Here is a 26,860-nt window from a genome sequence, read left to right as displayed (position 1 = left end):
GTCAGTGTCGTGCAAACCCTCTGGAAACATGAAACCCTCTCTTCCCAGGAGAGCGTGTGCTGAAGCCAGCACATAACACAGAGGAGGAACTGCTGGGGCTGCCTGGGGGTCCGGGAGGGAGCGAGGGACCGCCCACTCAGGACATCCCCACGCCACCCACAGCAGCCCCCAGGGCACTCTTCTGGATCCCCAAGTTCAAAGTGAAGTCTGAGAACCACTCTCACCCCTGGGACAGCACTGTGTATTTTCTCCAGAGCATTTACCGGCATCTTACACACTTGGTGTTTATTTTGTTAACTGTCTCCCCAAAAGCAGGGACTTTTGTGCCTTTTGTTATAAGGTATCCCCAGGACCTTACACAGAGCCTGGCATGTCCGACATGGCCCACAAACACTTGCTAATGAATGAATGCTGAGTGGGGCCCTGTGGGGCTGCACACAGCCACCATCACAGCAAATCCGCACCACACCCCCAGGGAAGCGCCGCTCACGTCACTGCCCCATTTTACAGGTCAGGTAACTGAGGCTCAGAGAGCTTGAGTGCCACAGCTAGTGGTGGAGATGGGATTCGAACCCAGATCTCTGACTCCAGGGCTGTGTTTCCTCTCCCCAAGCACACAGCACCGGGTGAGTCTTGTCTCCAGTGTGGGCTCTGGGTAAGATCAGACGGGGAGGGATTCTGTTTTGTGTTGATCTGGACCCCAGAGTAGGACTTGGGAAGGTCTTGGTAGTTAACAGGGCCCTAGAACAGGACCCATAAACATATGGATGGATGGACGGATGGACGGACGGATATGGATGGGTAGATGGGTGGTAAATGGACGACAGATGGATAGATGGGTGGCTGGAAAATGGATGGATAGGTGGGTAACTCTGCAGAAGGACAAAGAGTGGGTGGGTTGGCAGATGAACGAATGGATAGATGGACACACAGAAGGATGGACAGGAGGACGCATGGATAGACGGTGCAGAACCCACACCCGAGAGGAGAAAGGCGCCGTCCCAGCCTTCCCCACTGCCCCAGAGAGCACAGCACAGGCCACGGCCTCTCTCTTTTTAATGGCAGCACAGCCTGCAATTTGGCTACTACAGCGGGGAAGCTGAGGGTCCTGCCCTTAGGCCAGGGCAGCCCAGGGTGGGGGGCCGGGGCACGAGGCTGGAGCGTGGGGGCTGACACTCCTGCCTGCCTCTGGAGAGAGGACACTAGGGCCCCTCCAGCCACAAGTCACCAGAAACTTTGGTTTTTGTTTGTTTTCAAGCTTCCGTCCTCAAGAGGTTGCCCAGGAGAAACCAGGGGGCTGCTTCCCGAGGGAGCAGAGGGGCTGGGGCTGGGAGGTGATGCCTGAGTCTCAGGGGCTGAGATCCCACAAGCTCCAGAGTGACGGGCAGCAATGACGCTGGAGGTAGGGACCAGAAGAGGCCCCTCCTGCCCCACTGGGGCCCCAGAACCTGATCCAGGACCCCTCCCGAGCCCTCAGGAGGGGCAGCATGAGGAAGGGGCCCCCAGGTAGAAGAGAGAGAGAATCAGGGAGAGCAGAGACAGCAACGCAGAGAGAGAGGCAGAGAGAGGCAGAGAGGCAGAGGGAGGCAAGGATGGCTCACCCACTTAGGGGGACAGACAGTCAGTTCTGGACCCACCAGGCTCCGTGCCCCACCCAGGAGGAGCTGGCCCAGATGGGAGTTGAACCTGGCAGAGCCAGGTCCCAGGTCCGGGCACAGCAGGAGCGAAGCCCATGGAGGGGGCTGGCAGGAGGTCAGGGCGGGGCTGGAGCGGGTGGCCCTGGGGGCTCAGCAGAGGCAGAAGGCAGCAGAGCAGAGACGGAGCCTCAGTCCCACCAGACCTCCACGGGCAGGAACTTCCAGAGGTCGGGCTGGCCCATGTGCAGCAGGCCACTGAAGGGCGAGGCGCTCCACTGGAACGGGGGCACCTGGTCCCACGTGGGGCCACTGACCGCCAGCAGGCGGAAGGCCTTGGCCAGCGCCATGCTGGTCACCTGGGGCGGGGCAGAGCAGGTTGCTGAGCGCCAGCCCGGGAGGGGCTCCAGACTCCCCAACCCAGGGGGCCCTGAGCCTAGCCACAGCCCAGCTGCAACCCTGACTGCTGCCCTGCCATCTGCTTTACCCGAGGCTTCACCGCCCCCTCCCCGCGGTGATGGTGACCCCGCCCACCCGCAGCCTGGGGCCCGGGCCGGGCGGCACCTTCACGTCGATGCCGCCGTGGGAGCGCTGGCGCAGGGCCTGGAACGGGTAGGAGCCGTTGGCCGGGTTGAGGTCAGAGCGGGCCGAGATGGCGTTCTCTCCGTTGGGCTGGGGGTTGCAGGCTTTGCACAGGGACAGGGGGTCATGCAGGAAGTCATTGTACCTGATGCGGGAAGGGAGCGGACATCAGCCGTGCTGGGAACGGGAAGCCGAGAGGGAACCACACATCCCGCGGCAGCGGCCCTTAACACAGCCACCAGCTTCCAGTGTGCGTGGCCCCTCCCACCCCCTCACCCGTCACCCCACACTCGTCCTCAGATCCCGCGCAGGCAGCCCCTCTGGGTTCCCACCCGGAGCCAGGCTAGAGGCCCCGTCGTGTCCCTTTACAGTGTTTGTTGGGACTCAGACGGTCCTAGCTACACAGGCACATCGGCGTGAGGACTCGGTGCATGTTTGCGTCTCCCGTGAGGCAGGGGCGCCCCGAGGACAGTGGGGACACGTTCTGTGCCTGCTGCTCTGGTACCAAGCACACTGCCCAGCACAGGTGTCACTCCCCTGTAACACGAGGACGGCAACAGGCCACGCCGGGCGCCACCATGGTACTGCCAGACCGGCTGCCACACGCCTCACCCCTGCCCACCCCGGGCTGCCGGGAGCTTCAGAGGAGGGACAGCGAAGCGCACAGAGCCCCCGCGACCCCGGGCTCACACTCCCGCGCACCTCATGAGCCGCATCATGGAGTCCAGGTCGTGCACCAGCGACTGGTTCCGCCAGAAGATCTGGGCCCGGGGGCTCCCGTCGTAGGAGAACCAGTCCCCATACTGGGCCACCAGGGCCTGCAGCCCGCTGGCGTTGAACACACTCTCGAAGGACCTGCTGGGGACAAGGATGGTCACTCTCGTCCCCCTCTGACCTTACCTGGCGTGGCCGTGGCCAGGGAGGCAGAGGGGCCACCACGCCAGAACACGATCACTAATGACCACAACAGTCAGGACGGCGACAGTGATGTCTTGTTTGGGCTGGGGGTGGCTTGGTGGGGTGGCCAAGGTTGGGCTTTGGGGTCCAAGAGACACGGGTTCAAATCCTGACTTCACTGCTGACCACCTAGGGAAGCGTGGGAAGGTCAGGCCTTCTCTCGGGGCCTCAGTTTCCTCATCTGTGGAATGGGACGGGAGCCACAGCCACCACGTGGTTGTAAGATCGACTGAGAGAACCCAGGAAAAGCACAGCGGGCGTCAAGAGGGGACGGCTGTGCAGCCCTGTTAAAGCAGATCCCGCTGGGGAGTTGTGGCAGGGTCGGCACCCAAGCCTGGCCACCCCACCCCCTGCTGTGGGTGCAGACCAGGGGGCCATACGGACACTGACAGCCCACAACTCTACGCCAAACTGTCACGGCTTTCCTGGCAAAGAACAGGGTGGGTGGGTTTCTCTGCTCCGTGGGCTTAAAGAGTCACCTGAGGAAGGACCCCCACCAGGACGGAGAGCTGAGCAAGGGTGGGGCAGACACCAGGGGGGACGTACGGTATGTTGTAGCTGGCCCAGTAGGTCTTCTGGTAGAGTTCCGAGGTCTTGTCCGCCACCACCACCATGCCCCTGAACGGAGAAGAGAGACGGAGCAGGAGTGGGGAGAAAAGGACTCCTGTGGGCACCACCCTGCTCAAGGATCCCCGATGGCTTCCCACTGCCTGGAGATAGGTTACGTCCTGCATCTTGAGCCCCAGTGGGGGCTGCCTTCTCTCCAGCCTCGCCTCCTTAGATTCCCCTCCCGCCCTGTTCAGCACGCCTCCAGGCGCTCGGCCAGGCAGTTCCCCCTTCCACAGGGCACTCACGGGATCTGCTCCAGGATGGTGAGCACCCTGCTCCCAGGGCTGGGCCCGCCGGGCACAAACGCCTTGTAGTCCACGATCATCCACTGGTTGTTGTACCTGCCGGGTCCAAGGAGAGGACTGAACACAGCCCGGGCCCTGCCCCAGCCTCCCCCGCCCCCAGGACTCCACACAGCCAGGAGTCCTGGGGCACAGGTGGCCTGGGGGTGTCCCGGCACCCGACTGTCACTCTGAGACTGCAGCCTGCGATACTGTGTCCTCAAACCCTGCTCCAGAGGAGTCAGTGGCTCCCTTGTGCTCACCGGAATCAATTCTCCAGCCTGACACTGAGACCTCGCACTAGCCAGTTCCAGGGTCTCTGGTTCACAGGCCCCCATCCACGCACGTCCCACCTTATCGGACGGCCCTCCCACTGTCCCCAGAGCTCTCAACTTCCAAGCTCTCTTCCTGTCCTTCCTCTGAAGACCTTTCCTGGGTAGAGGAGCCTGCAGGAGAGAGGCAAGTCCTCTCCTTCCCTGAGCCTCAGTTTCCCCACGTACAAAACACAGGAGGGGACTCGAGGACTCCTTCCAGCTCCAGTGAGAACCCGTGAGAGGGCTTGGAGAGGGTGTGCCACAGGAGCCAACTCACGTGCCACTGTTGAACCTCTTGAAGATGTCTGCCCAGCTGTCCCCGTCCACAGCCAGGCGGTTGGCCACGATGTTGCGCACCCATTCCAGCACACAGTCCTTGGGCTGCACGTACTTCCACAGGGCCGCGTTCCTGTTGCCGAGGGTGGTCTCCAGAGTCACCTGTGGGAGAGCCGAGGAGGCACTGCACGGAAGGGCCACCTGACTTACTACCAGGGCACGCTGCCACCAAGTGGCGGTGCTGCATCAGTCATGGTTCATACGTTGCCTATTTACAGTTTTTTAAAACCTCATGTCCTGGTTTAAATGTTTCTCACTCGTTCCTTGGATGAGCACTGAGGAGGATTCATGATCATGTATCCAGCTCTGCCCTAGGGAGCCTGCAGTGCTGCTCCTATGGACCCAATCCCCCTACTCTTTCCTCTGAAAGATAACATCCCATTTCGACCACTTTCCTGCAGTTTTGCAGGGAAAGTTGGGTGGCTTGAGGCTGTCAGCCTGCTGACTACGACAATCTCAATGAACTCATAGCCCTCCCGGGAAAGCAGCACGGCTGTCAGTGCCCCTTCTTACTGAAAGGTAAACTGAGGCCTGAAGAAGCTTGCCAAAGGTCACAGCTGGAAGTGGATGAGCCTAGATTTGATCCCCAAACTCTTAAACCAGTGCTTGTTCCCCTACAGCAGGATATGAGTGTGATTCTTCCTTCTCTACACAAAATGGAAAACAGCTAAAAGACAGCAGTAGCCACAAATGTGATGTTTAAAAGAGGACCCAGCAAAACAAGCCTCTCACCAGCAATGCCCAGGTAGAAGCAGCTTTCTCCACCCCCTCCACTCTGTTCCTTCCTTGTCCCTCCACCAGCGGCTCTTAGCAGCCAAAGCCATCGCCAGGATTGGGACCAGCACGGCCTCAAAATCCCTGGAGGGCAGCTTCCTCTCTCCCCTCTCTGGGGCAGCACTCAGGAGTCTGCAGACTCGGAGGGGGAACATGACAGCTTTATTCTCCTAACGTCACACTGCAATTCAGCCTCTCCTTCCATTGCCAACACAGGTGACACGCCACAGTGGTATCCGCAGTGCCCGAGACTGCCACCAACAGAATCAAAGACGTTCTCCCCCCCCATCTCAGAATATCGTTACGCTCCTTGTTACTTCCAAATTACGGCAGGTAGCACACCCGCTACCAGATCTTCCTGCTTCATGTGCTAATAAAGCACGGCAACTATTATATTACAGTTTACCTATATAATATTTCCATAAACGCATTTCATTATAATTGGTTTCCTTTATGAGCCCACATATTTTGGTTTACACACCTGAAAACATTATTCTGGGAAGAGATTCACAGCTCCCCACCTGCCCAGGGGTCTGTGGCACAGTTAAGGACGCGGATGGAAGGTAAATTTCCTGCCCAGACACTTTCCGGGTAACTGGATTAAACCACTTCAACCGTCCTTGCCCTGGCTTCACTCTCCTCTTCCCACCCCAGACTGCAGCCGGTTGTCCCCCACCCACTGCCTGGCCCTCGCAGGCCTCTGTCCACATCCAAGGGGACTAAATCCCACACTCCTCGAAAAAACTAACAGGCAAGGAAAGAGCCCTCCCCTCCCCAGGGAACTGGCAGCTTCTGCGCCAAGGGCTTTCTTTGAAGCCGTGTTTTGTCTCCTCTGCAGCGTTGCCCCGGCAATCACAGGGCCGCTGCCTCGGCCTGGGTGCCAGGAACAGACCTCTAAACGCGTCTGGACCTCAGCCAGGAAAACCGATAAAAACAACACACTATAAACAACATTATTCAGAAAACCTGGCCCAGTTAGAGGGGTTTTGTGGAAAACAAAAGGGAAGGCAGCGTGAGAAAGAGCGAGGTCATGCAGGGAGAGGAACGGCTTATCCTAAAAACATAAAAACAACATGAGGCCATGCAGATCAACGATGTTTGAAAAGGCCCCAAACCAGCGATTTCTGAGGAGCTGCGTTACAATGCAGAGGCCCAGGCCGGCTGCAGTGGGTGAGACCTGGGAATCTACATCGAACAAGCCCCCCGCTGCCTCGGCCCTGGGATGGGGTGGGGGCTGTGTCCACCTCATCCCCGCTGTGCCCCGGCTCCTACGCAGAGCAAGGCAGGTCACCAGAATACCCAGCGACAGCTGGCCAATCAGATACACCCTGCTGGGCCAGAGCTGCAGGGGAAAAGCAGCCCTGGGGAGAACGGAGACAGGAGAGCCGACTCACCAGCCCACTGCCCAGGATGTAGAAGTCGTCGCCGGAGAAGATGGTGCCCGGGTAGGACGAGAAGACCAGCCTGTTGCCAGGAGCCAGGGGAGAGTCCTCTGTGTGGGGAGAGCGAGGCCGGGGTGCAGGTCAGACAAGCCCACGTGGGGCCCCGCACCCCCACCCAACGAGGCTTGGGAGTGTCCAGGCGGGGAGCAGCAGCCTCGGAGGAAGGTCCCCTCCATCCTTTCTGATACCTAGCAAAGCAGGCATTTGACATATATGAGTGTGTGTGTGTGTGTGTGCACGCACGTGTGTGTAAAAAGGAAAGCCAGTAGCAAAAAGAATTAAAATAAAAAGCATATATATATTTACACACATATATATTTATACATATTTTGTTTACTAGTACTTTTTTTAATTGCAAAATTTATCATAAAAAAGATAATTCAGAGGGCAATACCCAGAAGTCTGAGAACACGGGTTTTGTTTCTTTGGGTTTTGCCTTCCAGCTTTATTGAGGTATAATTCACAAATAAAAATGGTCTATATTTAAGGTGTACAACGTGATTTGATATACATACACATTGTGGAATGACCAGAATCAAGCTAATTAACGCATCCATCACCTCAAATAGTTATCATTTTTGTGTGTGGTGACAACACTTACGATCTATTCTCTTAGCAAATTTCAAGTATACACAACACTATTGTTAACCATAATGCCGTACATTAGATCCCCAGAACTACTTCATCTCATAATGGAAACTTTTGTGCCCTTTGACCAATATCTCCCCATTTCCTCTCCCCTCAGCCCCCGGTAACCACTCTGCTCTCTCCGATGAGTTTGACTCTTTTAGACTCCACATCTAAGTGAGATCATACAGTATTTGTCTTTCTCTGTCTGGCTTGTTGCACTTAGCATAATGCCCTCCAGCTTCATCCATGTTGACCAAAATGGCAGAATTTCCTTCTTTTTTAAGGCTGAATAAGATTCCACCATATACACATGTCACATCTTCTTTATCCATTCATCCATCGATGGATACTCAGGTTGCTTCTATAGCCTGGCTATGGTGAATAAAGTTGTAATGAATATGAGTTTGCAGACATCTCCTTGAAATCCTGTTTTCATTTCCTTGGAAAAATATTGGAAAGGGGATTGGTGGATCATATGAGAGCACAGACTCTGGTGGAAGGAGACCCAGGTAGAAGCCCAGCTCAGCCCCTAGTAACTGCTGGGTCTACGGCAAGTCACTTAGCCTTCCTGAGCCTCAGTCTCCTCATCTGCAAAGCAGGAATAACCATCCCTCCCCTGACCTCGGGCAGGCATAAGGATTTAATTCACAAGGTCACAGTGGTGAAGAGCTTCTAGCACAACAGCGGGCATGCGGGAGGCCTACAATCAAGGGCACCATCTACCCAGACCGGCACTTGTCCAGGGATGGGCTTCAGGTACACGGGGTTCTAGGGGAGGGGTGAGGGCATCTGAGGGGATGCAGTGAAGGAACCATTTCTGCATAACTAACTAACAGGTACAAGTAAAAAGGGCAAAGTCAGAACTAAACAGCTGAACCTGGAAGGGAAGACCACCAACATCAATGGTGCTTCTTCAGGGACACAGGACAGGCGGATTTACAAGTGATTTTTATTCCTTCTTTGTGCTCTATGATATTTTTCACAGGGAACACATATTACTTAAGTCATTATTTTAATTATTAAAAATTAGTGTGGGAGCCAAAAGGTGAAAATAGCCCAAACATCCATCAATGGATGAATGGATAAACAAATGGTAGTCTACCCAGCCAATGGACTATGATTCAGCCAAAAAAGGAAGGAAATCCTGACACCTGCTACAACATGGATAAGCCTTGAAAACATGATGCTAAGAGAAAGAAGCCAGTCACAAGAAAACCATTATCGTATGATTCCATTTATATGAAGTGCCCAGAACAGGTAAATCTACGGAGACAGAAAGCAGATTAGTGGTTGTCAGGGGCTGGGCGGGGGGAGTGGGGAGTGATTACTTCACGGGTACCAGTTTCCTTTTGGGGTGATGAAAATGTTTTGGAATGAGATAGAGGTGGGAGTTATACAACACTGTGAATGTACTAAATGCCACTGAACTGTTCACTTTATTTTTAATTTTTTTTCCACTGACACATTTCTCTCTCTCTCTCTTTTTTTTTTTTTGTGAGGAAGATCAGCCCTGAGCTAACATCCACGCTAATCCTCCTCTTTTTGCTGAGGAAGACTGGCTCTGAGCTAACATCTACTGCCAATCCTCCTCCTTTTTTTCCCCCCCAAAGCCCCAGTAGATAGTTGCATGTCACAGCTGCACATCCTTCTAGTTGCTGTATGTGGGACGCGGCCTCAGCATGGCCGGAGAAGCAGTGCGTCAGTGCGCGCCCGGGATCCAAACCCGGGCCGCCAGTAGCGGAGCGCGCGCACTTAACCTAAGCCACGGGGCCAGCCCATGAACTGTTCACTTTAAAATGGTTAATTTTATGTCATGTGAATTTTACCTCAATAATACAAATAAATAAAAACTACAACCAGAAATTTTTAAAACTTAATGCAGGTTTATACGAAGTTCTAGACCAGGCAAAACTAACGTAATGGGAAAGAAATCAGAAGGGTGGCTGCCTGGGAAGACGGGTGAGACAAAAGCTCAGGGGACTTCCTGGGATGATGGAAATGTTCCCTATCTTCATTGAGTGGTGGTTACATGACTGCATATGTTTGTCCACACCCATCAAATTATACACCCTAAATGTGTAATTAAGCTATCCATCAATAAGTTAATACCAACAACAACAAAAAAAACAAGACTTAGTCTGGGATGTCACCTATCACCCATCAGAATGGCAAAAATTGAAATGAACCATAACACCCAGTGCTGGCAAAGTGGAGGGGCCAGTAGACACGCTCATAGACTGGTGGGGCAGAAGTGTAAACTGGCCCAACCATTTTTGGAGGCAATTTGACTGTATCTATCTAGAGATTAACATTTTCATTATGCCCATCTCTTAACCTAGGGTTTCCACTAGGAAACACCTCTGGGGGGTCCACTTCCTCGCTGCAGCACTGTTTGAAACAGCAAAGACCTGGAAATGGCCCAAATCGTCAACTGGGGACTAAAGTTTAACATTCAGCTTTTAAAAGGTGGCCCAGGGCTGGCCGCATGGCTTAGCGGTTAAGTGCTCGCGCTCTGCTGCTGGCGGCCCGGGTTCGGATCCCGGGCGCGCACCGACGTACCACTTCTCCAGCCATGCTGAGGCCTCGTCCCACATACAGCAACTAGAAGGATGTGCAGCTATGACATGCAACTATCTATTGGGGCTTTGGGGGGAAAATAAATAAATAAATAAAATTAAAAAAAATAAAAAATAAAAAAAATAAAAATAAAAGGTGGCCCAAACATGGCAATATCAAAAATTCTCCAAGGCCAGCTGTAGAACAAAAGGAGCAAGTTGCAAACAATCCAAAGGGCATGGTCTTATTCATGTTTAAAAAACCAGAAAGCAAACTTTTTGGGGCAGTGAAACTCTTCTGTTTAATACTGTCATGGTAGATAATGTCTTTTTGCGCATTTGTCAAAATCCATAAAACTACGCTACTCAAGGAGTGAACGCGAATGTACACGATGGACTTCAGTTGATAACAACGTCTCAGTGTTGGTTCGTCACTTGTAACAGGGGTACCACACTAACATAACAAGTTACTAATACAGGGAGGGGGGATATGGGGACTCGCTGTACTATCCACTCAATTTACCTGTAACCCTGAAACTTTTCTAAAAAATAAAGTCTATTAACTACACAAAAGGTCCATATAAAAACACATACATGGATCCAAACCAAAACGGCAACAGCAGTGTCTGGGTGTGGAGGCATCTGGAATTTGGGAGGAGAGCATCAAGGGAGACGCCTCTCTCCATCTCTATTGCGGAGTTTGTGGCGGCGAGAATGTATTCACGTATTATTAGTATAATAAAAGCGAACTGAAACGAATGGAAAATTGAGGGCCATTTTTTAAAAGTCTAGAAAAAAAAATAACCAAATGTTCACAGAAATTCTCTCTTGTGGGGTGTGGGGTGTTCAAGCGATTTTCACTGTGTGTGTTTTGCTGTATTTTCCAATTTTCTATAACATACGTGTATGACTCACACAGGTTTTCTTTTGGTTTTTTTTTTCGTGAGGAAGATCAGCCCTGAGCTAACATCCACGCCAATCCTCCTCTTTTTGCTGAGGAAGACCGGCCCTGAGCTAACATCTATTGCCGATCCTCCTCTTTTTTCCCTTTTTCTCCCCAAAGCCCCAGCAGATAGCTGTATGTCATAGTTGCACATCCTTCTAGTTGCTGTATGTGGGACGCGGCCTCAGCATGGCCAGACGAGCGGTGCGTCAGTGCACGCCCGGGATCCGAACCCGGGCTGCCAGTAGCGGAGCGCACAACACTCAACCGCTAAGCCACGGGGCCGGCCCCACACACAGGTTTTTTTAAAGATATTAAATGTTCGTGGGTATATAGCATGAGGATGATGGGGCCACGGCTACAGACAACAATGTGGGTGAGTCTCCCAGACATCACGCTGAGCGAAAGAAGTCAAAGGCTAATGAGCACATGCAGCCTGTTTCCACCCAACAGAACATTCCGAGTCAGGCAAACCGAATCCACGCCGTCAGGACAGAGATGACGCTGGGGTGAGGAGAGGGCCTGGACAGGAACACGAGAGGAGCTTCTGGGGGCTGGGAATGTTCTGTTTCTCAAGCCGGGTGCTACACACAGGTGTGTTCAGTGTGCAAAAATTCCAGCTATACACTTACGATGTGCACGCTTTTCTGCACAAACGTCAATTTCCAAGTTTACTTAAATTTAAATTAATGGGCGTTAGATTGTTTCCAAACCATGGCTGCGATTGACATCCTCGTACACAGGATCCGTGCAGAAACTGAAAAGTTTCCCTACGGACAGATCTGAGCCGAGAATGGCTGGATGGCAGGAGTGACAGATTTTGAATTTTATTCGACACCGGGGGGGTTCCTCTTCAGAGTGGCCATGCCAACCCATATTCCCATTAGCAGTGGGGAGGGTATGCACTTCCCCACTCTCTTGCCAACTCCTGGCAACACTAAGTTTTAAGTTTGGCCAAGAAGGAGGCACTGCAAACGTTCGGCAGCGGCCACCTCTGGGGTTGACACTGGGGCCAGGGTCAGTGGGGGGCATTTTGGGGTACTGGGGCCTTAGCTGCAAAGCTTTCACATTTGACAGGAAGAATGTATTCATGCATTCCTCGTGTAGGTGACTGTTCACAAAAATGGCTGTAATTCTTCCTGAGCATGCACACCATCTGTAATGTGACCCTGCAGTTCCTTCCATCAGATGGTGGGTCTATTCCCCACCTCTCGAATCTGACCCAGTCACTTGACTTGCTCTGAGCAACAGAATGCTGTGCCCGTTTCAACCAGCCCTCAAGAGGCCTCCCACACTGGCTGCCCAGGTGTCACAGGAACAAGCCTGAGCTAGCCTGTGGGAGGACGAAAGACCAGCTGCCCCATGGCCCAGCTGACAGCCACCCCCAGACACGTGAATGAGGCCATCCTAGGTCAGCCAGCTCGCCTCAGCTGACAGCAGACGCGTCCGTGAGCCCAGCGAAGATCAGCAGGCCTGGCCCAGGATCACCAAGCCACCAGCTGACCCACAGACATGGGAGCAAAAATAAACAGGTGTGTCCTAAGCTTTTGTGGTTTTAAATTTGGGGGTGATTTGTTATGCAGCAATAGCTAACTGATATACCTTGTGAAATAAACACCAAAAGGAAATCAACATGATAAAAATAGGATGAGTTCTTAGAATGCCCTACAGTGACCCCAGTGAGCACAGGGCCAAGGCTCACATGTCCCGGTACCGCCCAGCCCCTGTGCACCCACAGACACGCCCACACCCACACCCACCCACCTTGGGGGCCTGCGTGGAACTGGAACCAGTACTTCTTGATGACGCGCAGCATGTTCTGGTAGGAGTTCCAGGTGTTGTGGGCCACCAGGAGGTCACTCTGTCCGGGCAGCAGCTTGATGAGCGCGGAGCAGGAGCCAGAGCCCACAGTGTGCCTGGTCTTGGTCTTATTCAGGGCTGGCTCCAAGTCTTCCAGGTCCCCAGCAATCTGCAAGAGGCTGAGGAGAGCCGGGGTGCCAGAGGGTCACCGCGCTGCCGTGAGTGCCGCCACACGCCCGTCTCACAGAGGAGGAAGCGAGGCTCTGGGAGCTCAGGTGACAGGTGAGGCCGTGCGGCTAGGAAGTGGCAGAGGCAGCACCAGAGCCCAGGGCTGTCTGGTTGCACAGTGTGTGGCCCTTTCCCTGCCCTGTCCACTCTGGGGTGGCACTTACAGGAACCCCAAGGGTTTGATGGTGAACCTCCCGGTCGGAAAGGTCACAGTGCCTTCATAGCTGTCCTCCAGGCCTTTCAGCTGCAGGAGGCTCAGCCGCACCTAGGGCAGGGGCAGAGGGCAGGGGCAGAGGGAGGGTGAGGCCCGGCCCCCAGGCGCACACCTTCTCCTGCAGGGGAAGGGCTCCGGCCTGGGGATCCAGACAGATCAGGAGAGGCCCAGGTGTACCCTCCAGGCTCCAGCCAGCCCTGCCCCGCCCTTAACCACCACCCTCCCCTCCATGCCATACTCTCCTGCCTTCAATTAACTTTATGTCCCCACTCTGTGCCAACCCAAAATCACCCCCACTTAAGACCCCTGCTCAAAGCCACTTCCTCCAGGAAGCCTCCCAGCCTGCCCTGGCCCCCTGTCAACTGCTCCCTGTTCTGCGGTTAGCTACTGGCAAAGCTGCTGCCTCAGGGCACCTGTCTCATGAGGCTGACTTCTCCCTATTGTCACTGTCATTGTTCTGTAACCACGGAGTACTGGAGTACTGTCACCATGGAATATCCCCCACAGGGCCTTGGCGTATGCTGGGCGTACACTAGGCACTTAGTAAGCATCCGTAAGATGGATGGATAGATGGATGGACAGACAGGCAGGACCGAGAGATGGATGGGTGTGTGGATGGATGGACAGATGGATGGACAGATGGATGGATGGGTGTGTGGATGGATGGGTGTGTGGGTGGACGGGTGGGTGGATGAGCGGGTGGGTGGGTGAGTGGGTGTGTGGATGGGTGAGTGGGTGGATGGGTGGGTGGATGGGTGGGTGGATGGGTGGGTGTGTGGATGGGTGGGTGGATGGGTAGACAGATGTGTGGTTGGATGGATGGGTATTTGGATGGGTGGGTGGATGGATGGGTGTGTGGATGGGTGGGTGGGTGGATGGGTGGGTGGGTGGATGGATGTGTGTGTGGATGGGTGGGTGGACGGATGTGTGTGTGGATGGGTGGGTGGGTCGATGGGTGGGTGGGTGTGTGGATGAGCGGGTGTGTGGATGGGCGGGTGTGTGGATGGACGGGTGTGTGGACGGGTGTGTGGACAGGTGGGTGGGTGGATGAGTGGATGGGCGGGTGTGTGGATGGGCGGGTGTGTGGGTGGGTGTGTGGGTGGATGGGTGTGTGGATGAGTGGGTGTGTGGATGAGTGGGTGTGTGGATGAGTGGGTGTGTGGATGAGCGGGTGTGTGGATGAGTGAGTGGATAGGGGGAGGAAAGCCTTTTTTAGCAAGAGTATGAGTAGGTGGGTGAGTGGACAGTGAGAAATTCTATGGGAATTGGTGCAATTCTAAGGGAACTGGGCATTTCTAAGGGAAATGGTGCACACGCGGCCTAGGCCAGCTGGAGGCGCTAACGGACACTGAGCCATTTTCCAGAGGCCGCCTGCGGCGCGTCCTCCGCGGTGAACCTCTTGCGGTGTTTCAGGGAATCCATAAATAGTGGCTTCCCTGATGACCTGGTCATCGGCCCACGGGCAGAGCACCCTGCCTGGGCCTCTCTGTCGGCCGCTGGCTGCTCAGCAGTTCACCGGAGGAAAGGAAAACAAACTCACTGTGCCCAAACTTCTGGGCTTTTTAGTGCTCCCTTTTCCCTCTCTCGCTTCTAGAAACACTGTTTTCACCTGCACCTGATGTAATCCATCAGTCAAGCCCTCTCCCCTGTATGCAACTAAGACAGCGTGCTCATAGCTGATTCATGTCTTCAGGGATTCTCTGACAGGAGGAGGGCAGAATGGGCTGGCTGCATGGCTGGAGTTCCACCAAGTGGGTGGATGGAAGGGCGGACAGGTGGAGACTGGACAGATGGATGAGTGGCAGGTCGGCCAGGAGGGACGGAGATAATGATGGACATAAGGGTGGCTGGGCAGCTGGACGCACCACAGGGTTGGCCAAGAGGGCGGGAGACGGGCGGGTCAGCTGGCTGGCAGGGCAGCAGCAGCCATAGTGGCAGGTCCCCGAGCAGACCCACCCGCCACCCCATCCCACTGAGGCTGGCGGGCACCCACCTGGTGCCAGTAGGCAGAGTCCTTGTTCAACTCCATCTCCTCCTGCATCCAGTCGAGGTTGGCCTCCAGGAAGCCCCTGAGCCTCTCGCAGTAGCCGACTTCATACTCGAAGGGGCCGCAGTAATTCACCACGGTGTTCATCCAGTGCATATAGATAAGCTGTGAGGGGAGGGCGAGGCAGGGAGGGGCAGCCGGGCTGCTCTCTCCCTGAGGACCCTGATGGCTCCCCGCTCAGGCTCAGAGTCCTCACCCCCATCCGGGTCTCCAAAGAACCAGAGCCCCTGGAGAGGCCACCTCTGTACCTCTGCCCACGCTGGTTCCTCTCCCCGAAGGCCCTTCTTGCCCACCCAGCTCTTACTCCCATCAGAGCCCAGCACCTCTGCACATCTCCCTCCTTTGAAAGCCTTCAGCATTCAGTCTGTCCTAGATTATGCCTCCTCGGTTACTGGAGACCCCCATCAATACGTGTATTCAATCAGCCAGTCAACTACCGTTCTTCTGAGCACCTGTCCCGGGCACTGAGGACAGAGCAGGGAACGCACTGCTGCCTCACTGGGACAAGAGGAGGCTGTGCCGGTGTCAGCCAGCCCTCAAGAGGCCTTTCGCACCTCCCCGCCCCATGTCACGTGAACAAGCCTGGGCCAGCCTGTGGAGGGTGAATGACCATGTGAGCCCGGTCGTCCCCATCACCCCAGCTGACAGAGAGCCACCCCAGACACGGGACTGAGGCCATCCCAGGCCAGCGCCGCCAGCGCTGCCAGCTCACTGCAGAAGCATCAAGAGTCCAGCCAAGATCAGCCGGGCCTGGCCAGGATCACAAAACCACCACCTGACAGTCTAGCACGAGGAGGAAAGTCTGCTGATCTTGGTGCTACAGAGAAGTGTCGGTTGCCCACAGCTAACGTTAATGTCACTCTTCATACGACTGACACATTCAAACCTCACGACAACTCTGCAAGGAAAGTGCCATTATCGCCAGCCCCACTTTACAGCTGAGGAAACTGAGGCACGGGCAGGTCAGTAACTTACCCACGGTCACCCAGGTAGTGAACCAAAGAGCCACAATTTAAACCCATAGAAAGACGTGGATTTGTAATTTCCCAAAGCACAGACCTCACTGGGCAAGGTTGGGGTAACTTCCGGCCACACCCCCCACCACACTGCAAATATTCCCGGCAGCACCCACTGTCCCGAGATTGACAGCTTAGGGACCTCTGCTCCATCGCCATCTCCCTGAAACACATTCAAATTCTCTCATCCCTCGAGGCCCTGGTAAGATGCCACCTCCTCCATGCAGCCTTCCACTACTTCCAGAAGCATTTCCCAAGCACCTGTCCTATACCAGGCTCTGGGCCAGGTACAGGGGACACAGCTGGGACAGGACACGACTACTGCCCACACGAAGCCACGGGCCAGTGGGGGAGGCGGCAGAGAAAACTGCTTAGAAGCAGAGACTGGTCAGACAGAGCTGGGTTTGAACACTGCTGACTGGCTGTGTGACCTTGGGTAAGTCGCTTCACCTCCCTGAGCTTCAGCATCATCCACTCAGAGGGGGTGGTCATGTGTCCCTCAGGGGCTGGCGTGTGGCTGAGTGAGATCACGTGGGCGAGGGCCTAGCACGTGTGTCCGGGGTTCCTTACATGACAGCCACTTCGGGCATTGCCTCGGGGTCCCTGGCAGGCTACGTGCCCCTTGAGAGAATCAAGTCTCACTCCCCACAGAGGAGCCGCAACAGTCCTGGCCCAGCTTCTGAGCACCTCGCCAGTCATGCCGGGAGGGCGTCCAAAACTGCATTTGGGTGTCCACGAGGAGCATGCCACACTGTGCGCTGTCGTCTGCCACGTGCTCCTCCCCCTCGCCATCACGCAGCGCAGACTCACCCGCGATGCTCGGCCCTTCTCACGCTCCACCCGACCGCACTGTGTGACTGCACCCAACCCGGTCACCCTCCACCCGAGGGGCGCAGCTGGGGGCTCCCGCCTGGGGCTGCTCGCATCACCTGATGCCTGTCCTCGGGTCCCCTCCCGGGTGCACACCTGAGGAGCGGCGCCGCGGGGTCCTAGGGCAGGTACACGGTCAGCTCTACAAGTCAAAGCCAAACTACTGTCCGAAGTGGGCGTCACACCCCCGCCACGGCGGGGAGAACGGCCGTCACACAACGGCCTGGCCACTTTCGATTCTGTCTGACTTCTGGAATTTACGATTACCGCTTATGAAGCCCAAATCAAGTAAAGCAAAACCACAAACAACGTGTTTAAGGATACATCACGAGTAGTAAAACTAGTTTAACAATAGTGGGAGAGCGGAAACAACTCAAGGGCCACCCACCGATGATGGAAAAATAAAACAGTCTAACCACACAACGCAATATCATTCGGCCATAAAGAGGAATGAAGTCCTGATCCACACCAGAACATGGATGAACCTTGACAACGTGATGCTAAGTGAAAGAAAGCAGTCACAAAAGGCCACATATTGTATGATTCCATTTACAAGAAATGTCCAGAATAAGCACATCCATAGAGACAGAAAGTAGATTAATGGTCGCCTGGGGCTGGGGTGAGGGGGAAAAAGAGAGGTGACTGCTAGCAGGTACAGAGTTTCTTTTTGGGGTGATGAGAATGTCCTGGAATTGGATAGTGGTGATGGTTGCACAACCTTATGAATATATGAAAAATCACTGAATTGTACATTTTAAAATGCAGAATTTTATGGCATGTGGATTTTATCTCAATATATAAGTGAATGAATGAATGAATGAAAGTAAGGGCAGAATAGTCACCACATTTAGGGCGGTGGGTGCCTCTGGGGGTCAGGGAGACGAGGATGGGGCTGGGAGGGGGTTTCAATGATATCAGTAACATTGTAGGCTTTAGTGTGGGTGCTCATTTTATTATCATGCTTCGGAACCCGGAAAACGTTATGTATCTTTTATACGCATCAAATGGTACCTAGCGTACATTTTTAATGAATGCAGGTGAGCCTTTTCTCCCGAACTAGAAGGAGGGCCGGGGGCGGGGGCGCCCACTCTGCACACACCTCAGAACCCTCCAGCTCCCTGGGGAACACGTTCGGTGGGTGCGGGGAGGTGGGAGCCCCGGGCTCCCCCATCGGGCCCTTACCTCCTCAGACACGGCGGCCTCCACCACGCCTGCTGCGTAGGCCTGCAGGCTGTCATTGTAGCGGCCATCGGTGCGCAGCTCCAGAAAGGCCCACCTAGCGGGGAGGAGAGGGGACACGTGGTCAACGCAGGGGCAGGCACAGAGCCAGCCTCAGCTCAGCGCGCAGCCGGCTCCCGTGTTAATCATAAAACATGACACAGTGATGACCTGCCGTTCACGTGAATGTCTGTCTGTCTGACTGTGCACTTGTCCAGATAAACCCTTAAAAGAGGAATGGCTGGGTCAAAGGGCACGTGTATCTATATCTATATATAGATTTTTTTTTTTTTTTTTGCTGAAGAAGATTCGTCCTGAGCTAACATCTGTGGCCAAGCTTCCTCTATTTTTTCGTATGTGAGCCACCACCACAGCACAGCCACTGACAAGTGGTATAGGTCCATGTCCGGGAACCAAACCCCAGCCACTGAAGTGCAGCACACTGAACTTAACCACTAGGCCACTGGGGCTGGCCCAGGGCACATGTATTTTTAATTTGAATAGATATCAACAAACATCCTCCCCAAAAAGCTGTACTGACCTTCATTCCTACCCACACAATAATAGTGTATCTATTAAAGGGTTCCTCTGGGCCAGGCACTGTTCTAGTCACTTTCATCACTATTAACTCATTTTATCCTGGTGACAACCTACAGTCCCACAAGGTGGGCACCATTACCATCTCCATTGTCGGGAGGAGGAGGAAATTAAGGCACAGAGTGACATAATTCCTGTGGTAGACTGGTGCTGCCCCCCCACACACATCCACGTCCTTTGTTGTGTGTGTGACTCCGCAGTCCCTCCCACCAACAGCTAAGTGTCCTTCCCTGCCCCCTTCATTTGTGCTTGGCGAGTGTCATGTGACTTGCTTTGGCCAATGGGCTGTGGGTGGAAGTGACCATCTGCCGGTTATAAGATGAGCTTTTGAAAGGCCTCCCATGCCTCCCCTTGCCCTCCTGTCCCTCTGCTATTACGTGAGAAGAACATGCCACGGCCAGCCCACTGGGCCCAGGAGTAGAAGAGCCACACGGAGCCCACCAGGTCTGCAGAGCTACAGCACAAAGCAGAGCTGCCCCAGCTGCCCCGTGGATCCATGAGGATAAATGGTTGCTGTTTTAAGCCCCTGGGCCTCGGCGGGGGGGGGGGGGGGGGGGGGGGGGGTTGTCACACAGCACTGCTGCCCGACACTAGCTGATACACTTGCCAAAGGTCACAGAGCTCACACAGGGCAGAGCCAGGATTCGATTCTGGAGGGCCGGCTCCCACTCCTCCTCGGAAGCAGCACTTCTCCAACTCTGACGTGCATCCAGGTCACAGACCTTGGTAGGACGCAGATTCTCATCAGGACATCTGGGGTTGACCCTGTATTTCTAACCAGCCCCCAGTGACGTCAATGCTGCCAGTCCTGGAGCCACAGTGAGGTCTACACTGCCTTTCTACAATGTACAAACTCCCGTCTGCCCCTCCCTTGCTTCAAATGACTCCCATCTATCTTTTTCATCTTTGCTAAGGTGATGGTGGAGAAGTCCCATCGCATTTTTTGAATTATAATCCTTTAGTTAAGTTACATATATTTTCTTATTTTTAGTGATCATTTACAGTTCCTGGGCTCCTGGCCTTTCCCCATTTTTCTGTATTGTGTTTTTTTTTTTCTTTTCTTATTGATTGGTGAAATTCTCTATATACACATTAGCCCTTGGCTTGACACTAATATTGAAAATGTTTGCATTTTAATGGATTTTTGCTTTTGTTTTTGCCAAACTGAGGTTTTCGCTTTTGTGCAGCCAAATCTATCAATCTTTTGCTTTACGGTTCTGGATTTCATCCTCGCTCCAAGGACAGAAAAATATCCACCAGGTGACTTCCGTAACTAGGAGGAAAACACTTGTTAAGGCAATTTCTATTAAGAAAATGAGGGCAACAGGAAGACACTGAAGAGACCTTGAAGAGGCTACAAGATGGAGAGCCGGCTCAACCAGACTGTCTCAGGGGAGGGTGGCTAAAAAGCCACGGAAGAGCACCAGGACAGGAACAGCCCTGCCCTAGAGAAGGATCTGGAAAGGAAACGACTATCAGAATACCCACAGCTGATACGTTGGCCAAGCAAGGCTCTTTGAGTGCCTACTGGGGGCCAGACACTGAGGGTATACAAGGATGAATCACATTCAGTCTCGGCCTTCAAAAAGCTAATGGGGAGAGGGGAGACTGACACGTAAACATACAACAACATAACAGGGTAGCCGCTACGATGAGAAAAGGAATAAAGTGCCAAGAGGGCGCCCTGAGGAGGAATGCCCCTGCTGCTACTGAGTAAAATCTAGGAAGGCTTCACAGAAGAGCTGACAGCTGCTTTGGGTTTTGACGTTTAAGTAGGAGCTTGCCCTGAGGAGAGAGAAGAGGAAAAGCAAAAGAAGGAAGCCTGAACTCTGAATGCTCCAAAGCAAAGAACGCTGAGGCAGACAAGACAAGCAGTGGGGACTGGTAATGAAGCCCTGCTACGGCAGATAACAACAGCCCCCAGGCACTGTGCTAAGCACATCACATGGTTACTTATCACTCTAAATTCTCCCAAAGACCCTATGACATGGGTTTTATTCTCCCAACTTTACAGATGTAGGAACCCAGGCTCAGAGAGGTGAAGTCACTTGCCCAAGGTCACACAGCAAATAAGGGATGGAGCTGAGACTGAGATTCCAGGGCATGTGCTCTGAGCCTCTAACTCAACTGAGTTTCGTGGGGTTTTGTTTTGCGTGGGTGTGTGGCGCGGGGCAGTGTTCTTATCAAGGGAAGATGAGAGCCACAAACTTTGGGCTAATGACTCATATAATCACAGATAAGGACAGAAAAACACAAGAGATTGGAATGAAGATTTTAAATCTCAAGGAGAGTGGAGGACAAAGAGAGTCTGGGCTTGTGGGTCCCTCAGACTTTGTTTGAATCTCCAGATCTCTACAGGCTGTGTACCTTTGGGCAAATTGCTTAACCTCTCTGGGCCTCAGCTTTCTCATCTGTAAAATGGGCACAGGGGCTCCCACTTCAGAGGGTTGCTATGGCGTGGGCCAGGAGGCAACACACGTTTTACGCTCACTAAATATCTGACTCACCGCGAATCCAAGAGGGGAGTTTGGGGAGACCCAGCAGGTTTGGTGATGGCAGGAAGATCATAATAGGGCCCAGTATGCAGGTCTCCTCATGATGAAAGGCCGCAGGGGTCAAGGGAGGCTGGACACAAACTACACGGGACCAGAAAAGCTGTTCAGACGCGGTTATAACCCGGAGCCCAGCGGCCGTCCTCCAGACGGCACCCGGTACAAAGCTGCCCCTCCGGGGGGGTGGGCTCAGTCAAGGCTATGTGGAGACAGGCGGCAGTCCGGAGCCCGGCCTGTGACCAGGCGCTCACGCAGCCCTCAGAGACGGGTCTGAGGGTTCCTGCTCACAGCAGCATTTTTCACCAGAGCCCAGGAAAACTGGAACCTCCTGAAACGTCCATCACCAGGGGCCTGCTACAATAATCTATCCGCACATCCAAAGGGTTTCTAGAACCACACAGCGGAATGCCAAGTGCTGACAAGACGTCAGAGACAAAGTTCAAAAAAAAAAAGATTCAAAAAAAATGGTAGACACAGGATAACCCCGCGGATAAAAGCATTACACACACACATATATACCTATACACACACATATGTATGCGTGTCTGTTTACACCTGTTTATGCATAGAAAATTCTGGAAGAAAGAGCTACCAGTGGTTACATACGGAAGGAAAGAACGGGGGTTTACCTCCCACATCCCATCTCACCTTTCTCAACTGCTACAATTTTTACCATGAAAAGTTCATTACCTTTACAACACAGAAATTTAAAAGAGAAGTGCAGTGGGGCTCCTTCAAGCTGGGCAGGAAGAAGGAAGGCTGGAAAGTGCCAACGGCCCCCCACCCCGCCAGGCCACAGCAGCACAACTATGGAATTAGTGCCCTCGTTCAAGAGAAGGCCGCCTGATTCCCAAGGGCAACTGAGGCGATCCAGTTTGATGGGGTTTATCCATTTTGCCTGAGTCCTCAGATAACCCAGAGAGGCGGGTTTCGGCCTGTCTTTCCAGAACACCTGGGGTGGGGGAGGTTCCCATTCATGGGGTTTGGCTCCAAGCTACCGGGATCTCTGAGGACCCCTCTCTGGCCCGAGGCCCTAAGCCCTAATCAAAAGATATTTTCAAAGACCCTGCAAGGTTGTCACCACCCTCAATAAGGCAGCTGCCCAGGGCCACCTGTAACAGTGTCGGGGCAGAGACCTGGACCCAGATCTCTGAGAGCAAACCCGCAACTCTGCCTCCTACCACCCTTCCTTGGCCCTCCAGCCTTGGCTTCCTACCCTGTAAAATGGGAAGGCCTGGACCTCAGCAACCCGCCTCTAGGAGCCCTCGCTGCTCTGCTGACTGACAGCCATCAGAAACCCTACCCCGGTCCCCGGCCAAAAGAAAGCCACTGACAAGAGAGTGTTTCCAAAGCTAAACTTGCTCCTTGGTCTGCTCTGTATCCAGAGATGTCCTTTCTGCTTGGTGGGTTCCCCAATAGCTGATCTTCCAGGAGATAAAATTGACTGAGGTTGATAAACATTGCTCTGCTTTGTTTTTAATGCACTTGCTTGACAAAAATAAAAAGTTGGCAGCACTGGATCTGTTTCCCCAGTCTTTTTTCTTTTTTTTTTTTTTCCTGGGAAGTCTGTGGGCCATGCTGTGATTTTATGTCAGGGGCAGCTGAAGCCTCTGACCCAGCCGCCTCCAGGGCCTAAAGAAGAGGCCACGTTTGGGAAAAGCCAGACCACTCACGTGAGCTGGGCAGGGGGTCACACCCCCTACCCCCGTCAGTGCACAGCTTGCCCTGGATGCCCTCTACCACGTGGGGTGCCCTCCCTTCTCTGGGCTGTCACTCCTGTCTCATTCTCGATGGTATATCTTTATCTTTTGTGACTTTTCAAAGAAACAGCTGGGTCATATTTATCCATTTTACTGGGCTGGGTTTCTGCTTGGTGGTAGGCGGACTGGGCTTGTTTCCCGGCTTCCCAATAGGTTAATTCCCTCTTAATGGTATTAGAGAATACCTCTCCCAACTCTGCGGTGATTTACGGCAAACAGCTCATCGGGGGATCAGGTCAGGGACGGAGGAAAAGGGAAGGCAGGAGGGTTCAACCTCCCCAGGACCAAGGCCAGAGCCGGGCTGGCGCAGGCCCAGCCTCGGGGCATCTCTGATCCCCAAGCACCAAATCCTAAATGTTTCAGGCTACATGGGGAGTATCGTTGCAAAATTAGACACAGCACAACGGAAAGAGGAGAGACCATGGGGGGAGGGGTGGGGAATCTACCCTGACAATCCCAGGATCCCCAGCGGTGAAATCCGAGGGACAGAAAGGAGGAGGGATCCCAATTCTAGGTGAACGGAGGAGTCACATCCCCGGCCTCCAGCCTTCAATAAATGAGACAGTCACCCACAGATCAGAGGTTCTGCTGGTCGGGCGACAGGACACCCCGAATGTCTGTCTTTCTTCTTCCCTACTTCCTAGCCCCAAGTGCTGTCAACCTCAGACAGAAAGGGGCATGTCAGTGTAAGAAGGAATGACAGACCGGACAGAAAAGATGCCAGAAGGGTGAGGTGAGAGTGAGAAGTGTGGAAGAGACCTGGGCTCACGTCTCAGGACTCAGTTTCCCCAACTGTAAAACGGGGGCAGAGGACACCTGCTCCTTTCTCTCACTGCTTCCTTCCTGCAATAAATAAACAAGGGCTTTCTGCGATCCCACTGAATTTCCCTTCAAGCCCCACCTTCCGGTGAGGAAACAGGCTCAGAGAGGTGAAGTGAGTTGCCCAAAGTCACACAGCGGAGCTGGACCCGGAAGAACTTTCCGTCTGCCACAATCAAGGAAGCCCTCTCTCCATGTCTCTGTTTTCCATAAGTGAGAACAACACAACCCAGTGGAGGCCTCCTGGGGCCAAAGCCTCCTCCACATGCTGGGCCTCACCTCTGGGCCTCCTCCCCTAGCTGGCATCCAGGCAGAGATCTGCCATGTCCCCTTAGCTCCATGAAGCAGGGCCAAAACCATGTGTGAGTCAGCAGAGAATGGGTCACCAGATCCCAGAGTCACAGAGCTCTGGTTCCCTCCATAGACACCAGGCCACCCTGTGGCCTCCTCTCCCTGGGAGCCTTCCCAGCTTAGCCCCACTCAGCTCCTGTGTCTGCAGCAAATCCTCTCCCCACAATCTCCCACCTATCTGATACCCTCCCAAGTGCCATAAAGCACCAGAATGGGGTGTCCTCAGTGTCCTGTGTCTCCTCAACACCTGCAGGAATTAATGCATGTCAGCAAACTGGACAGAGGCAGACGAGGGAGGAGGCCAAGCCCGCTGGAGGGGCAGCACAGTCTAAGCACTGGGATGAGCCCAGGATGGGACGTGGGGGGACTCAGGGTTCCCTAAGGTCCCCAGCACAGCCTGGATGCAGGGCCTGGGCTCTGCTGACAAGGCTCTGAGACAGACCATCCCCGCTCCCACTCACTCGGGTTTCCCTTCCGGCACTGAGTGGGGACCCCGACCTTGCTCAGCTCTGTGTCCCCACAGTCAAGCGCACCAGGTGAGTGAGTGAATGAACGGGCACAAGCCCGGGTACAAGACCTGAGAGGAGCACCACCCAACCGCCCAGCCACAGCAAGTCCTCAAAATCTGAGTCACAGACGGGGAAATGAGAGCCCAGACAGGCATAGGCGTTAGATGAGAGTCACACACCAGAGTGACAGCCTGGGTCCCAGCAATAATCACGGTGATCACGACTGCCAAGACTGGAGCATGTGGCTCCATGCTAAGGATCTGGCCGAGCGACCTTCCCCTGGACCAGGAGCGAGGAGGGCAGGAAGCAGCAGAGCCGGGTGAGACTATCTGGGTCTATGTGAATTTAGGGACCCTCTGTTTGCAGACCCACCAGGAATCCAGGCTCAGTCCTGCTGCCCTGGTTCTGGAACAGAGGCAGGGGGCTGGTACCCATGGGGTAAGTTACAAACAAGGAAGCCAGAGTTAGTCTCCTGGAGAGCCATCACTACCCCTGGTCCGTGGCGGGGGCTCGCCTCCGTGGGGATGGGAGTTACTGTACCACCCACCAGCCAGGCAACCCATCCGGATGGAGGTCCTGCGGCCAGGGTGGCCGGAAGTGGTCTCTAGGGGAACACAGGTACTGTCACCCCTGGCTGAAGGCAAGGGACTTGTCCCCATTTGCTGAGGGATGCTACGTTAGCCTCCACCCAACAGGGACCTGGTCCAGAGGGCGATGCTGCAGCCTCAGAGGCGGGAAACGGACCCCCGGGAGGCAGGGGGTCCGGGGGGCAGAGAGAAACGCGCGGCTGGCCCGCGCGGGGTCGGGCCAGCCCTTACCCGGTCTCGCGGATGGCGTTGGTGAGGTTGGCCCAGGCCACGGCGTCGGGGTGGCGGCCCTCCACCAGGCGCAGCTGGCCGGTCCCGGCGTCCAGGACCACCGAGCGGCTGCGGGAGGCGGGTGGGAGCGGCCCGTCGTGCCCCCCGCGGCCGCCCGGGGTCGGGACCGCGCCCGCCAGCCCGCTCAGGAAGAGCCCGACCAGCAGCGCCAGCACCAGGGCCAGCGCCAGCGCCCGCGTCAGCGCCCGGGCCAGGCGGCCGCCCGCGGAGCCGGACATCGGGGCCACCATGACGGCGCGGAGCTGGCGCCGCAGCCGGCTCACGTGACCGCGCTCCGCCGCGGGGGGGGGCGGAGGGGCGGGGCTTGGGCCGAGCCCTTCCGGAGTGGGCGGGGCCTGGGCGGGGCCCGGCCGGGGTGGGGCGGGGCCCATCTTAAAGGGCCCCGGCGCCCCATCCGCCTATGCAAAACCGGCGTGACACAATTCGCCCCCAACTTTTTATTTCTCAAATTTTCAAACCTCGGGAAAAGTTGAAAGAAGTGTAGAGTAGGGAGGGCAAAAGGGGTATAGGAGCACATATGTATGGTGACGGATGGAAACTAGACTTTTGGTGGTGAACACGATGCAGTCTATACAGGAGCCGAAATATGATGTACACTGAAATTTACACAATGTTATAAGCCAATGTGACCTCAATAAAACAATTTTTAAAAAAGAATAGTAGAGTAGATACCCATATGCCTGCCATCGATTGCTAATATTTTGTCACATTCAAGAAATCTTTCTCTGTATATATGTATATGGATAAAATTTGCTCAACCATTTGAGAGTGGACTGAAGTCATCGTGACCTATTAACTCTAAATATTGCAGACGTATCTCAAAAGAAAAGACATTATCCTACATCACCACAATACTGTTATAACACTCAGGAAATTTACCATTTATTTAATACTATTATCTAATATGGGTTCTTTATTCAAATTTTCCCAAATCTCCCAAAAAT

The 26,860-nt window shown here is 54.3% G+C and overlaps 1 protein-coding gene across 1 annotated transcript; it reads right to left on the bottom strand.

The window, feature by feature from the left end:
- Positions 1-258: 258 nt before the first annotated feature.
- On the bottom strand, positions 259-26,146 carry PLBD2 (phospholipase B domain containing 2). Its single transcript, XM_058531475.1, has 12 exons — positions 25,857-26,146; positions 18,415-18,508; positions 15,293-15,451; positions 13,250-13,350; positions 12,822-13,036; positions 6,882-6,979; positions 4,655-4,815; positions 4,028-4,123; positions 3,720-3,791; positions 2,919-3,071; positions 2,199-2,361; positions 259-1,993 (listed from the first exon to the last, which is right to left on the bottom strand). Exons 1-12 carry the CDS (start codon positions 26,144-26,146, stop codon positions 1,826-1,828), a joined length of 1,770 nt encoding a protein of 589 aa, XP_058387458.1. The 3' UTR covers positions 259-1,825.
- Between the last annotated feature and the right edge of the window lie 714 nt (positions 26,147-26,860).

Source organism: Diceros bicornis, chromosome 35 (assembly GCF_020826845.1).
Source record: "Diceros bicornis minor isolate mBicDic1 chromosome 35, mDicBic1.mat.cur, whole genome shotgun sequence".
Lineage (NCBI taxonomy): Eukaryota > Metazoa > Chordata > Mammalia > Perissodactyla > Rhinocerotidae > Diceros > Diceros bicornis.
This window is presented reverse-complemented; position numbering and strand designations above follow the sequence as displayed.

Excerpts from the sequence above, each read along its gene's own strand:
- PLBD2 (XM_058531475.1), bottom strand. The coding sequence starts at position 26,146 with ATGGTGGCCCCGATGTCCGGCTCCGCGGGCGGCCGCCTGGCCCGGGCG. Across the intron at positions 13,351-15,292 it reads ACTCTGCCTACTGGCACCAG|GTGCGGCTGAGCCTCCTGCA; the intron begins GTGGGTGCCCGC and ends CCCCTGCCCTAG. Across the intron at positions 3,072-3,719 it reads TGGGCCAGCTACAACATACC|GTCCTTCGAGAGTGTGTTCA; the intron begins GTACGTCCCCCC and ends TGTCCCCAGCAG.